The sequence below is a fragment of the Misgurnus anguillicaudatus genome, chromosome 16 (assembly GCF_027580225.2).
Source record: "Misgurnus anguillicaudatus chromosome 16, ASM2758022v2, whole genome shotgun sequence".
Taxonomy (NCBI): Eukaryota; Metazoa; Chordata; class Actinopteri; order Cypriniformes; family Cobitidae; genus Misgurnus; species Misgurnus anguillicaudatus.
In genome coordinates, this window is record NC_073352.2 from 16,553,344 (window position 1) to 16,569,748 (window position 16,405).

At 36.2% G+C, this 16,405-nt stretch overlaps 1 protein-coding gene across 7 annotated transcripts in view; it reads left to right on the forward strand.

Moving 5' to 3' along the window:
• mtus1a (microtubule associated tumor suppressor 1a) overlaps positions 1 to 16,405 on the forward strand; it is a 39,672-nt gene that overhangs the window by 11,067 nt on the left and 12,200 nt on the right. For 5 of the 7 annotated variants that reach the window (XR_008637280.2, XM_055177756.2, XM_055177753.2 and 2 more), the window contains exons 6-8: positions 769 to 882; positions 8,512 to 8,732; positions 14,875 to 14,941. Coding sequence is in view for 6 of the 7 variants with exons in the window: in XM_055177756.2 (XP_055033731.2) it covers positions 769 to 882; positions 8,512 to 8,732; positions 14,875 to 14,941 (402 nt within the window). In the remaining variant the exon portion in view is untranslated. Of the gene's footprint in view, positions 1 to 768; positions 883 to 4,104; positions 4,497 to 8,511; positions 8,733 to 13,688; positions 13,963 to 14,874; positions 14,942 to 16,405 lie in introns of those variants that run through there. The other 2 variants (XM_073854179.1, XM_073854181.1) reach the window with 2 other exon arrangements.

A 16,405-nucleotide genomic window follows, 5' to 3' on the forward strand; every position in this document is an offset into this window, starting at 1 on the left:
AATTCATCAGCACTAAAGAACAATTAGTGCTGCAAACGTGTAGTTTATGTATGCATTATGAAACCAGACTTGGCAGTAATGTGTCTGAAACTACCGAAATTAGCATCTATATGTGTACAAAAGTGTGGAGGCAGGACTAATTAGCATATTCATAACTATGGTTTGAGCTTTGTGATTGAGTAGAGGCAGATGCTAATTTGAAAATTCATTGGTTCTAAGATTTCTAGAGGAAATAAATTTTAAAATCTTCTAGTCTTCCTTTATTTAATTACACTTTATTGATTGAATATGAATATTCATATATTTATATGAATAGATGAATATAGCCTTAGAAGCTGGTATGGCATTTAAAAGAAAAAAAGAATATTCAATGAGCCATATACTAAATAAGGAAAAGGAATTTTAAAGCATGTAGAAATTATAGTCAGGAGAAACTTTTAGTATGATGCTCAAAGATGAGCTTTAAGTGAAAAAATTATCGACTACATGGAGACTAGGTAAGCATTTGTGTACATTAGATTTGATGTTCAGTTATAGTCCTGAAACCTGTGAGACTTTGGTCTTTTTTTGAGTAAAATAATATCTGTGGTTGATGGTGCAACACTTTGAGATCTCGTTGCGAGTTCACATTTTAGTGTTCACATTGAATAATGTAACACATTTCATATAGCCATAGGTTACACAAACATGTAAAAATGTGCAGTAAATTACAACTACATTAGGGTTCTTTTACCAAAATTTAAGTGAAACATTTTTTCACTTGTGTAGGTGCAGGATGCAAGAACACATCTTCAACATCCTCAAAATGTTCGAGGCCTTCAATCAGTCCTCTGAAAATGCCAAACACACCCCGGCCTGTGAGACCTGCTGCTACTCCAACTGGTAAAACCTCAACATAATTTACACTTTCAGGCTATACTGTAACCATTTTAAATAAATATTAATATGATCATTTCACATGAACTTATTAATGTTCAGGTCCTCATAAATGCAGCTGTGTTGCTTAAAAGATCTTTCTCTAATGAACAAAAAATCTATTGTCGTTTGATGTGATGTGTGCTTTTCTGCCATCTTTAAATACTCTAGGAACGACCTTTACATTCCTTTAAGGGATTAAGTTGGAGATTTAAGTCTTGGGTGTGCTGTATTTGTAAATCTAAATGACTTCAGGTATTTGGTTTCAGGCATTGTGTGTCTTTTTGGCATGCCATTGCATTGATCTATGAATTCAATGTATTATAGTGTTATCTTTACACCTTTAGACTGATTCACATAGTGCTTTTCACACTTAAAATAGTTAACCCTGTGTTATTCTAAAACCCCGATTAAGGGTGTACTCGCACTATCAAACCAAACCGCGCTCTGAACACTGTTCACACCTAAAGAGGGGTTAAGAGATAACTCGTGGTATTCACACTTCTTAAACCCAGAGTTAACGTGCTTTTTGCTGTGTCAGCTGTTATAATTTGGATAATTAAAGCTGCATCAGCACCTTTAAAGCAGTAGCATGCTTTATTTAAGCTAAGTTCACACTACATGATTTTAAGCCAGATTTAAGCCCGATTTACAAGTCGTTCGCTCGCCGACAGGTCGGGGTGTGATCGGGTGCAAATCGCGGGGGATTAAGCACATCACATCTCCACATCACATCTCTATAATTTTTTTCTTTTGCAGCTTTGCATTGCGCAAACGGTTTGCAGCACTAATTTCTGTCTGAAGTCTATATACAAACAAAAGTTTTGCGCGTCTTCTTGCTTCTTCTTCTGTGGGTTTTTACCGGCGCGCGTGTTTCTCGTCATTTCCGGTTTGTTTTATCGCGTGATTTTTCGTGACAGAACGTGGTTTGTAGACAAGATAGAATCGTTGGGTAATAGAGTTGTTCTCAACTCGTGTAGTGCGTTACCTCCTGTTGTGGGGCATTCACGTTGTGTCGTGTGGTGTGAACTGCTCAACAACGTGAACACTCCTGATTTCACAGAGAGCAAGTCATGTAGTGTGAACCGCACAGTACGGACCTACGTTTCAAAATCATGTAGTCTGTATGAGCCTTTAGTCTGAGTGTAGATTTTTGTGGCATCTAGTGTTGAGATTGCGTATTGCAGTCAACGGCTCAGTCCATAGCACACCCCTCCCTTTCGAAACGCATAGAGAAGCTACTGTAGCCCTCACAAGGCAAACATGTTATCGTCTGAGACAACTCTTTAGAGCGTTTTGTCCGTTTAGGGCTACTGTAGAAACATGGCGGTGCAAAATGGTGACTTCCTTGTAAGGAAACCCAATATGTACACTGAAAAAAATGATTCATTGAATTTAATTTTATTCAATTTATTTAAGCTACATTTAAACAAGTTTTATATTTTATTTTACTTTACTAATCTTTTTTGTTTAAATGTAGCTTAAATAAATTGATTGCAACCACTTACCTTAAAAAAATTTATTAAATTCAATGAATCATTTTTTTCAGTGTATATAGACAAAAACTGCTCATTTTATAGTTATGTATATTACATTGTAACTTTTAGGAGGATCTCTTGACAGAAATGCACAGTGCATCTTTAAATAACTTAACTTATTGTCTCGCACTTCCGCATTAGTGACAAAATAGGTTGCCATGCAAATCTTTATTAGCTCCTGGAGTGTATTTTTATTACAGTTAGTTTTTCATCACCTTTGACCAGAATTTTTCTTGTTTCCCTCAAATGGTTAAACAAAACGTTAGCACAGCGTGCAAAGTAAATTTCGGCGACAACCCTGCTTCTAAAATGCAAGTGTGTAATGTTCCTTAACCCAGGGTTAAAATCAGGGTTTATAATGACAAAAAAATCGAGGTTAAGTGCTGTGTGAAAAGCCCAGACTGATCTCATGGAAAGTCGTGTTATAGTCACAAAAAATGTGATGCATTTATTCGTGTCTATGGCCTGAAATTCAACTTTTTTTCTTGCCTTGAGCACGAATGTCTTTGTCGTGTGTCACTCGCACAAATTTCCGTAAATCGTTTTTCTTGTCCATTGCACGACTTTATTTTTTGTTTAATTTTATGTTTTGTTTTCTTTGTTTTTTCAATTTTCTTACCATTGTCGCTTGGGCTGGGGTTAGAATGACTTTGTTACATTTTTAGACATCCAAGCCCAACTCTAACCCCAAGCGACAATGATTAAAAATAAAAAAAGAGAAAACTATACATAAAATGACACGAAAAAGAAAGTTTAAAAAAACTATTTATAGAAATTCGGGCTTAAGGGCGCAAAAAGCTGATTTTCATGCCATGGACACACATAAATTAATCATTTTTTGTGACTATAACACGATTTCCCTTGATAATTTCGGAAAAGCCCTAGATTTTTTTTTTTATACTATGGCCTCAATATCAATCCATCATGGTTAACATAAAGTAACCATTCTGATTTAATTTTATAGCAAACAAAACATCCATATTACTCAGCATTTTTTTCCACTTTGTAATGTTTATTCCTCATTTAGATTTTTTAAACCAGCCATCAACTTGCATATAATCAGTGTAGTTGTGTTTTTTTATTGGTTTTAAATATCCAGTCTTTAGTGTTTGGACTACAGCCTGAGCTGTGCAGGAATGTGGTGTTTTCTGCAGCCAGCAGCATCTCAAACATGATTGGATTTCATACATGAAATTATATCTTCAGTGTGGTGCTTGATTTGTATTGTGGGATCTTGCTGGCATCGTAGGCTGGTGTCCGGCCGTTTGTTTCTGTGGTAGCTTGGCAGTGCTGCTCGGTGGTCACAAAAATATAAAAAATAAAAGGTTTCCTGCCATGTTATGGCTTGAGATGCAGAGGTTTATAGGGGGTTTACCACTTGGCTACAAATAAATTGCATATTTTTTCCATAATATCAATTTGTTAATATAATACGTTTATATGTCAAGTGTCACCTCATCATACTGTGAGCTGTTGCATTCACTCACACCATTTTGAACCCTTCCCCATGTGTGAAGAAGAAAGCTAGAAGAGATTCTGTATTACCACCCACCCCTGCCATTACTCCTTCAAGCACCTCCCCTCTCCTCCCTCCCAGCATCCTGCACCTCCTTAGCAGCCAGCAAGTGGAGAGCAGGAGATGCTGAGAGCTCAAATCGGTGGATGAATGTTTTCTGCTCTGCCTCATTTGTCTTTGGGGCCATCTTGTCAAAAGCCCCTTCTCCTTTTTTATCTGTAGGTTTGTTCAGTTGATTTGTTCTGACTAAAGTGTGACAGGAAGCCACGAGGATCTTTTCTCCCTTGCTTAATCACAATCTTTGCCATTTTGTTTGGCAGATGTTTTTTATTCTACTTTGACTCTCAGCCTGTGCGTACAGAGTCTGCTGTTTGTTTTGCTTCTGAAGAGTTGCCGCCTTTTTTGCAAGATGTTTTTCTCTTCTAAATTTTCTCTGTCCGTTATTCATGTGAGGCTGACAGCTAAAGGATTACTCAGAAACCTTCAGCGTCTGTCGGGATGCAAGAGCATTGTGGTGTTTCACGCAGGTCTGTTTTTGTGGCTTTTCTGTCATTTTGCACGGATGCTTTAGAGTCATTCTGCATGGCTGTCAGGTGCCGTCTTTGGTCATGTGGAGTTGGTGCTATCTTTAGACTGTTTATGTGTATCTCTATGCCAGAGAGTGTTGGATATTTACATACTGTAGACATCTTATTTTGATCCACAAGTAGAACCTGAGATCTTTTTAGGAGTAATTTCTGCCACATTTTGGGTTATTTCAGTTAAACTTAGCTAGTCACTTAGCTAGTCGGTTCAGTAAGTTCATATTTACCTTATCATTATTTGACAGGAACCTAATTCTGCTGTTTCAAAGGTTATTTTGGGAGTTGACTCTGACTTGGAGGATAGATATCTTGTAAACATTTTGTCAAGCTAAATTCTCAATAAAAATGCAGCGTAGGGATTTTGTGACTGAACTCTTTAGTTTATTATTTGGCCAAATGAGGACTCATAATCATGGAGGAGAACATATTTATTTCATGTCCATAACATTTGGATCAAAAATAGTCCAGATACTGTGATTTATGAACAGGTCCTTGGATAAGGTTTCACCTGTTAAAATATCCCTCTAAATATAAATGCATATCAGATGCAAATATAGCTTTGACAACTTTGAGTGATGTTTTTAAAGCTGTTGCATACTGTAACTAGTACCTTTTTAAAAGGATAAGAATTTGAGTTAATTTGGACATATAAAAATGTATTTATTATCTATTTATCTATTATCATAGCATCACTGTGAGCATAATATACATTTTTATGTTTTTATAAGTTGCGAGAAGTCTCAAACCTAAAAGTGAAGGCTCATCCAAGCCTTTCCAAAAATGCCTCATTCGAACACATCCCCAGATATCTACGGTACTGTGTGGGAAGTTTTGCATAACACCACCTAAATGTATATGCAAAGACAAAGGTGTAACTTTTTTTGTTCTCGCTGTAGTATTGTTGCCGCCGCCAGAGCACACCATGCGTTTGCAGAACGACAAGCTTTTTTGAAATCAACGCGTTTCATAAGGGCACGCCATAAAGGAGCATCAATAATGTAGACTCTTAAAAAGGGATTTGTTAAAAAGAACGGTGTTAACACCCTAAATGCACAAAATAGACACATTTTAACACAACTGGTGTTGTCACTTTTATATATTTTGACACATCATTTGTTAAATAGCATAACACAAATGTGCAAAAGCAAATAATGAACACATCCTAACACATACAGTGTACGGTATGAATCTCAAACCCCTTAAACGCATTGCAAATACCAAAAGCAGAAATTAACATTCTTTTTAGCAATATGACATCTTTAATATGATGGTGGCTCAGATTGTCAAGGTTAAAGTATCTTTTGGGTGTTGGTTTAAGTTGTCGGCTCTGGCAGTGTAGTGAAATTCAATTGGCAGTAAAATAAATAACTCTAAATATTTGCAATATGAATAAACATAAATAGAAATGAATTATAAATGATGGATAAACAAAGTGGTCATTTAGTATATAGGCAAAAATTCTGAGTGAGTGTGTGTGTATATACATTTTTTTTTTTAATTATAACATGGCTTATCAAAAATTGAGAGACTATACAATACGTGTTTTTCTCAGTCAGGTGGACTACTGCCATTTCTTCAATGATTAAGATAAAGTGTTCGGCTTACAAATAGGCACATATCTGCTTCTCAAAATACTTTAAATAATTCAGGTGTCTAAGGTAAAATTGAATTATTTATTTCTGTATGCAGGTTTCTGTTTCTGATTAAGGTACATCTGTCTAAAAAAAATCTAATTGAAGATGAATAATTTCTTTACAAGTTCAAACTATCCAAAGAAATTTGATATTATAGTTTGGGGGTCTGTATGTGTGTTACCCATATAGGGACCTCTGGCGGTAACTGATGGTATTACAAAAACAAGGCACTGTTTGGTTGACTTGTGAGCTGGACGTGTTCTGTTTTATTTTGCATACCTTAGTCAGTTTTATTAATAAAGCACACAATATTTAATGACCAATTTGATTAATTTTCCCTTTTAAGAGCATAACTAGACATGATCAACCAATTAATATTCAACACTACATGCCTGCAGACTGTACCTAAAGTTGACCAGCAGAGGGAACCACACAAATGTTTACTCTATAATGAAACCGTATGGTTTAAATCATACCAAATCTCTGCTTTTATAATATGCCACTCAAGGCCAACCTCAGTTTTTGCTTTATAGAAATGCACTACTTATTCTGAAGGGAATTAGAAAATTTTTAATGTATTGTAAAATAAAAGACTGCAAAACACAATTTTATATGCACTTCAATTTTTTAGTCGTTTATAAGATGAGGTGTCTGGTATGGGTTTGTGTAAAAAGTCAAAAGTCATTCTTGCATTTATTTATTTATATATGCACTGCAGCTTTAAATCCAGATTTATACTGTGCTTTAAATACACCAGTTGAGTAATATGTACAGTAGTGTCTGCCCCATGACTGTTTATTTGAAAAGCCAGTCTGGATTACTTTAACATTACATTAGTCATTAGCTCATGAAATATCATGCCAGCAAATCTCTGCACAGAGTCAAGGACAATCGACCAAATTTAAAGTCCTATATCAACCCCTTTTATAAGACTGTAAAAATACTTAGTAGTTAATTTGAATAGTAGTGTGTTTTCAAGTTCCTCCTTTCCATTCGAGAAGCTAAACAGTAGTGTTTATTTTATGGGTGGTTGCAGTGAGCTAACAGACTTGGAGGGTTTTGTCTTGAAAGGCGTAGCAGGATCTTGGATAGGAAGAGTGTTTATGGTGTATATAAGCACAATGTATACAGTATATAGTGAAAGGTCCGTTTCTGCAGTGTAATCAATCCTAAATATAAAGGCAAATTCCAGACAATGGCCATTGAAAATATTTTATTGATATTTGGATCAAGTTCCTGGCGTGGTTGATATCCAAAACACTGAGTGTTTCCACCCTTATTGCTCAGTTGGTCCTTAAAAAGACCCACGCAGTCCACATTTCTAATCATGCATGTACACATGTATTCATTTTGTAAAATTGTAATTGTTAAAGATGTAATGATCAAGATTTTCTTTTAATGCATGATCTATACCGAAAATCATAAAGCTGTGCTTTTTTCCTGTAGCAACAGGAATTTAAAAAGTTCAATTTGCAGGACTTAAATAATAAATGATTGGCAATATATTTTAAAACGCTTATAAAATGTCGGCATGTTAAATCTACTTTTGTTGTGGTTTTCGGTTTTTTTATTGGTACTGTTGTTCCCCTTTTGAATGACTTTGCAGATAAGAACCTGTAGCTGTAAATCTGTTTGTTGAAATGAAGAGGGCAGCTTCATGGGGTTTGTGGTCCCACCCCTGTCCTATTACAGCTGGTATTTCAGAAATGTCCAAGACTACTTGTAAAGAGCTGTTATGTAATAACTCCACTAGAGCTACCTACATTAACAACATTGAAACTGAAAGTGTTGCCATTGTAAAATGGTCATATACTGAGTAATGTATGAACCCATAATACCCACATAAGGGCTACGCAACCTTCAGAAGTGTTAATCTTACTAAACTCTCACTTCAGGTTCTCTTCCACTAGTGGTAATGGGACAATTTGTTAGGATTCATGCTACGATAGTACCCTGGTGTTATATTTATAAGATGATGTAAATGAAACCCACAGTGGCATAGCCCTGCTAAAATAAGAGGCCTCTGATGGATGGATCTGCAAAGGGGAAAGTATTTTGATGGCTGAACTCTTATCCGTTCAGAGGTGCATTTGCTGGCACGGTTGGTTTGTCGACCTTGAAGTGCTATATGCTTTGTGGATCATATCCAGGATCTCTGTGTACAGATTGTCAATGTGTCACATTAGTATGATTCAGACTCTTTTGGATCTTGGCTTGGTGTCTGTTGTCATTCTCATCTGAGATCTATCTATGAACCGTGAAAGCACATCTACGGAAAATGATGCTGAATGTGGTCACAACACTGAACGCATGTTCTCTTACAGTTGACAAGAACAAATCAAGGACGGCTTCACGAAACCTGCAACCTCCAACAAACGGCCAGCCGGATCTGGTACCACCAGAGAGCAAGTCGAGGAGTGTGGAGTACTACAAAGCTCTTTGTGAGAAGAAGAACCAGACCATTCAACAGCTGGAAAACACCGTCCGATTGAATAACCGCAGGTTTGAAGCTGTTGCTGTGGTCATAAAGCACCTGTGTGTAGAGGTAAGTATTATATGCCATTTATAAAGGGACAGCGCTGACTGTAAATTTGACCCTGTGTATAAAATCCAAGCTAAAGGCTTATAGATATGAGATTAAAAGTTTACTTTCAATGATTGATTTCAATTTTTGATATGCACAGAATTAGCGGATAACTATCAATAATCTGCTTATTATAAAAACTGTTTTTATGCGTTTACATGCAAATCAATAAACCGCCGATGCAGAAAACTGCATTTTCATGGGACTTGGAGATTTGTCAGGTTTCTCACAGGCAGTGACATCACAGCCTATAGTACATAATAGTCGATCAAAAAAACAATATCTGTCTTAAGCTATATTGTTTTATCTCTTTTTGTGTCTCCAGAACCTGTAAATGTAACATTTTTTTATTTTCGCAGTTTCTCTGCCAACTGCTTTAGTAAAGCAGAGACTTTTATGCGTTACTTCCACGTCTGACGTTTATCTGTCACACGTGGAGACATGTGCACATGGACAAAACCGTGAGAAAGCCGGTTAAGGTGTTTACATGCCACGCGAAATCGGGGTAATGAGCAAAAAACTACTTGTGCCGATCGGAAAGAAAACCATTTTATGCGTTTACATGACCCCACGTGTTATCAGTTTATTAAGCTTAATCGGCGTAAGACTTTGCATGTAAACGCACTCAGTATTAAAGATAGGGATGCATAACGATTAATCGCGATTAATCTATAGCAGAATAAAAGTTTTTGTTTACATCATACAGTATATGTGTGTGAACTGTGTATAATAATTATGTGTATATAAATATGCACACGTGCATGTATAATTTTAAGAAAAATTTATATTTATATATATAATATAAATATACAAATGTATATACACATGTGAACAATTCTTAAATATATACATGCATGTGTGTGCATTTATCTATACAAAGTTTTTATGCACAGTTCACACACATGTATGATGTAAACAAAAACTTATTCTGCTATAGATTAATCACAATTAATTGTCATGCATCCCCAATTAAAGAGATCAAGGTGATATTTTCACAGATTGTTCTTTACTTTTTGTAGGATGATGTTATGTAGAAAACGGTAAATAACAAAAAATGACTTTAGCTTGGTTTTCACAGACTGAATCACAAATTCTGATTGGATACGTGATGTTCAATGCTGTTTTACTGGTCAAAACGCTGATTAATGCAGTCTATATTAATATAGCTATATTGATGTACTAAATATTATTATGCTCTTGAATTGGAAACGTTGAATAGTGTACAATATAAGAGCGAAACTTCTAATATCTTATTAAAATCCATATTCACAATGATGAACATCATTCTTCAAAACCTTACTTGTTGCTTTCAGGAGTATGCTTAAGGTTGGTATTGGATTACCAATAACAGCGTGTGACACAATTTTGCTCAACGTTACTGTACCATGTAAACACACCTACCTAGTGTTTTTCATATACGTTTATGTTTGCTGGCAGGTAGTGTTAAGCAGCTTTGTTTAAGCCTAATGTTTGTTTTGTTGGTTCAACAGATCAGTTTAGCGCAACTGGCCAAGTGCCACAACCACTTAATGTTGTTATTTTACTTGTGCCTTATTTCAGTTGTCATACTTATAACAAATATAATGGAGTAACTATTACAAATAATGTCCCATTCAAAGTAGAGTTGCATACAATATCTCCACCTATTCCAGTCTCTGGACAGATAGAAGCTTTCTAATTTTAACCGTAATATGAAGTCATACACATTTGGCGACGTGTTTATTTACAGTCTTGTAGTCTCTGACCTGTTAAGTAGTTTCCCTGTTGTCATGGGAAAGCCATGAGAAAATGACAATAGCAGCTATTTGCAGTTATTTGTGCTGCTGCAGCATTTTATTTGATGTATAAAATATATCTGCATTGCATACAATATTTGCTGCTTCTACAGAAGCTGGACAAAGACCAAGTTTTCAATATGTGCAGCTTTTTAAGGTCTATACGTGCAAGCACTTAATTATGGCAGTAACTTAGTTTAAGGCTCTTAAAATCAATACCAATCTCTTGATGGCAATGTGCAGTTTAAATTTCCCACTCAACCATGAATAACATTGTCATTATATTGACAAAGATCAACAGAATACAGAGCAACTGACATGAATAATTACTGTATAAGTATTTTTTACAAAATATGTAAGTGAAGTCTCTATTTAATCAATAAAAATGGAAGTAATGCTCACTTTTTTCATTATATATAGGTTTGAAATGAAAGAATTACAATTTTTGGTAAAGCTAGTGTAACTATTAAAGGGCTCAGCTCACTTCTTTTTCCTTAACATGTGTCTTTGTTGCATTGTTTACATTGCACAATGTTATGTTTACAGTACTGTCATTCTACCGTCCCTATATTCATTTCTTTTAGGCACATTAGAAATTGTATTCTTTGAGTAAAAAGATTTGACTTGTTAACCATAGATGTAAACTATGAGTCCATGATGTAAGTGCATGTTATTTTTGAAGCCGTGTCCTGTATAGGAATTTGTTAAGCATTTATTAGCTCAAGAATATGAGGCTTTGCTTTAGCATGTCTCTGTGAGAATTAAGCAGCTGCTGTCTTGATATGGTTATAGCACATGCATAGAAAGGAGGGGGAGGGAGGGCTGCTCTATATTACTTGTTTGCAATGAGCTGTCACCACTGTTACTGAGCATTGCCATAATGTCACTACAATAGGCCACACATGCTTTTTATTTAAGCAGTATCAACAATTAAGAGTTAGTGTAAAAAAGTACACATCAATATCCTATAGTTATCTATATGGAGATGGTTTTAGTTTATCAGTATATGTGTTCCCTGGGGAATCAAATCCGTGACCTTTATGTTGCAAACACAAAGCTCTACCAGTTAATCTAGAGGAGTATTATACTACAGCAGTTCTCTGTGATTCACATCATTGTAAATTGCTTAAAGGTCCTGTTCATTCTCTGTTTTTGAAGCTTTGATTTTGTTTACAGTGCGCAATATAACATGTTTATGTTTTACATGTAAAAAACGCAGTATTTTTCACACAATTTACTTATCTGTATACTGCTGTTTTCTCTGTCCTCAAAACGGGCTGATGTCTTTTTTCTATGAAGTCCCTCCTTCAGAAATGCGTAACGAGTTCTGATTGTGTAGCTTGTTTAGTGTGTTTGGATTCGATAGCATATTAGCTTGCGACTGACGTATTCTTGTGGGCGGAGCCTAGTCAAAAAACTGTTCTAGTGATGTCATTAAAGCAGGAAGTAGAGGGCTGTAGTCCAAACCATCCGTTCACTTTATGCTTTGAAAGGGGAATTCTGTTAAAGAAAATATATTGCCTGGCAGTGAAATTTGAGCTTTTTTCATTTTACAGGTATTATTTATGCTATTATAGCAACATTACACACTAACTAGGGTTAAAAAAATAGGATCAGAAAGAACCTTTAAGTGTGTGAATTGTTTTAACCCTTGATATAACCATAGTACAGTACTATGACTTGATTTGTATTGATGTTTATTCTATAGATTGCAAATATTAGATGTCAAATCAGGACCGGCATTGAATTTTTGTAGCTTATTTTCAATTTTGTATTGTTGATGGCCATGTTGCTAATCTATATTCTTGTCTTGTGTCTGCCAATGGCACATAAATGGTGTTAATGGCTTTGATATATTTCTTTAAAAAAGCCAATAAGTTTACTTTGGAGCAGTGGTCCTCAACCAAATGGATCCCCTATTGCCCACAACAATAATTTTAAAGACCCCCCCCCCCAATCTCAGTGTCTACCTTAATGCAATATACTTGAGTTTAAGATGACTTATTTTGTTTGTTACAAAAATATCCAAACAATAAGAGATGTCTTGATTTTTGGTTGTTTTCGCTTTAGTTTTGTCTTATTTTGAATCATTTTGAAGCCCCCTTGGAAATTTGTTGGCCCCCTGTGGGCCCCGGCCTCCTGGTTGAGAAACGCTGCTTTAGAGAGTACCTTTGCATTTACATTAATACATTTGCTAGACATTTTTATCCAAAGAGACTTGCAGTGCTTTACAACCTTTTTATCAGTATGTACGTATGCATGTTCCCAGGGTTCAAACCCATGACCTTTTGAGCTGCTAGTGCAATGCTTTACCATTGAGCTATATAGACAGTTTCAGCAGTAACAACATTAACAAGCAGCGTCCGTGGTCAACACGTAACTTCCGGTAAACTCCGCTAAGAATAAATACAACAGGATACTTTAAACTTAGTTTATTTATATAAGAAGCAAAAAAACAACACTTAGGTTACCTAGGAAACCAAAACATTTGTTATTTTCGACGAGGTATTTGGTCAAGAGATCAGTTTAGCAAATATTCAGACCGTTAAAAACTGAAACCTGAAGTAAAGGTTTGACCAGATGCATATCGCGTCACTGCACGTACGTCCGATGAAACTGCCTATACAGGAGCAACTCTAAACCTAAATCAAATATTGCTGCTAATCTGTCTCTAGGGTCTATTGCTCTTGTTAGTTAATATAAATATTAGCCTGTAACATTTTGTGGAGTATAGTTACCAAATACAGTGTGTTTTATTGTTTGGGACGTGCTGAAAAGGCAAGAAATCACTCTTCCCCTGTCATCTCCTCTCATGTGTGAAGGTCATTGCACACTTTATTCTCATAACGTGCATCATTTTATTAAGGGTCACTCAATCAGTCGACTGCCAGACGTTTCATTTTGTTCTGCTCTCTTTGCATCGCCTCTACACTGAAAAAAATGATTCATTGAATTTAATAAATTTAAGGTAAGTGTTTGCAATCAATTTATTTAAGCTACATTTAAACAAAAAAGATTGGTAAAGTAAAATTAAATATAAAACTTTTGTTTAAATGTAGCTTAAATAAATTGATTGCAACCACTTACCTTAAAAAAATTGATTAAATTCAATGAATAATTTTTTTTCAGTGTACTCTAGCTTTTCAAAGTGCACTACAGAGTCGCCTCCCATTGCCCTTCTTTTATATGCATTACGGTATCCTTTCACCACTAAGAAGGCACGTGGTTGGATGAGGCAGCAGCCAATGGGTTTATTCCACTAGTCCATCAGATGTAGAGCGAGAGACAGCAGAGAGGAGATAGTGGTGGAGGCAGTTCATGCATCTGGGCTGCTGTCGTCCTTCATTCTGGATTAAAGTATCATGGGCTGCTCCGGCAGCAAAGTGTGCCTTAATGCTCCCTGCGCTGGACACAGGGTAAAGACATCATCCTCTCCACAGGGACCAGGGTGGGATAGATAGGAATTTGAAATGGGATGGGTGCGGATGTCTATAGAAAGGATGTATAGATACATTTGGAACACATGTTATTTCACAGAGATGAGGTTAAGCAATTGTTTAGTTCGATTGTGTGTTTTTCTCATAATTTAGATGAGTTATGAACTGGTTGTTAAATGTCACTCAGCCTATGTTTGTATTGATCTCTGGGGGAAGGTGAGGATGGGAGCACACGCCGTTTAAAGTGTCTTTGTGTTGGTCGGGTAGGCTGACAGCACTGCAGCTGTGGGGCTGGCTGTCCTCCACTTTACTAAAAGATTAACACTGACTTCACCATATGTCAGACTTGGTTGCATGTGGAACATGTTTAAACCCATTGTTGATGTCATTCGTTTTTCTTTGAAACTTAAGCTGTAGTGCTCAGTCATAGTGGTGTGACTATTCACATGCAGATAGCTGTCACTACACTGTTGCACAACATTTTTATGCTTTTTTTCTATATCATGTGACGGAAATAAGTTTATGTGAACCCACGCTTCATACTTATATGATCTTGTGTATCTAGTACATTTTTGACTTGCCTTTAAGTGCAGCTGAGATTTAAATGATTCAGCAATATGAAAGTACAACACAATAATATAATACTTTTTCTGCATTAAAACTGTAATATCCTGCCAGTCCTGTCCTGTGATTGACAGAAACGTTTTGGAGGCACAGCCTGATGCATAATTCATATCTGCAAAGGGAATTCAACATATTTCAACATGACATTAGATTGCACTCGGCAGTGCCTTTCAATGTGGCAACATGGATTTATTGGCATATTGGATTTCTTGTGAAATCTGTGTTGTGAGTAATGTGATGCGTTTGTTGCACTTTGTTTTCGTACAGCATGAGGAGGCGATGAAGCAGCGCAGGGAACGATCTCAGGAGCTGATCACCTTGCGTGAGGAGTTGGGTGAGTGAGTCATTTCTTCTCGAGCACTTTGCTTAAACTGCTTGCGGAAAGAGAGGAGATAGATGCCAAAATGTCACCATTTGTAATTGATGTAATACGTTGTTTGCTGGTTATGTGTTATAGTCATCAAATTAAACGATGTGTGCTTGCCGTAAAACGCTGACTAACACAATAACACAGCCAGGTATTGGTAAACTATGTAATGTTTACTATGAAATAGCACAGAAGTATAGTTTGCATATAGTTTTGCACTCTGGACAGATCTTTACTATTGTTTTAAATTCTGACTAAAAGTTAATGATTTACATACAACTCTTGAGAGGTAAAAGAACAGAAATATAAGTTCAGTGACCAAGCTGTTGACTGTTAGGCCTGATTTTACAGACAAGGCTTAGCTAAAGCCAGGAATAGGCCTTATTTAAGATGTTTATGCATCTTATTAACATGCTTTAAAAAGGATGTTACTGGAGTATATCTTGAGGGAAATCAATGCACTGGCATATTTGAAGTTCTTTTCAGTTGAGACTGCTCAAATGTGTCTTCGTCTAGGACTAGCACTAAGCCTTAAGTCTAAAATTGGAGGTTGGTGTATTTTAATTCACCTACCTTTCCTTTGACATACACAGGAGCATGTAAACCGCCGGTGCTGCTAGGCATGGATGAGTTGCATTTTTATAGGGATCATTTAAAGGATTAGTCCATTTTCTTAAAATCCAGATGGTTTGCTCACCACCATGTCATCCAGGGTGTTGGTGTCTGTCTTTGTTCAGTCGAGAAGAAAGTAAATTTGAGGAGAACATTCCAGGATTTTTCTCATTTTAGTGGACTTTTGTGGACCCCAACACATGGCAGTTTTGGTGCAGTTTGGAATTGCAGTTTCGGGGGACTCTGGATGATCTCAAATGAGGCATGGGTGTCTTATCTAGCAAAACGATTTTTTTTGCAAGATAAATACAAAATATGCACTTTTAAACCACGTATCGAATGTATCGAAACTACGCCCCGGTGTTTACAAGTGTGGACAAAGAGGACCGTTCCGATGTTGTTGTATGTCGAATGATACAAATTAATTTCTTTGTGTCAGTTTATTGTTTAAAATGGTCCGCAAATGTGCGTTTCATATATGTTACGCGTATCCTTTCGACATCATTACACATTTACATGAGGTCGTGCTGGCGTGTCACACAGCCGGAGGAAGAAGAGAAGTTTTTCTTGCCAAAAATGACAATCGTTTAGCTTGATAAGACCCTTGTGCCTCGTTTGGGATTGTTTGGAGTCCTTTGAAACTGCAATTTTAAACTGCATTAAAACAGTTAAGTGTTGGGGTCCATTAAAGTATATTAAAATGAGAAAAATTCTGGAATGTTTTCCTAAAAAAAACATAATTTCATCTCGACTGAACGGGGAGGGACATGGACATTTTGGATGACATGGTGGTGAGTAAATTGTCTGGATTTTTTTTAA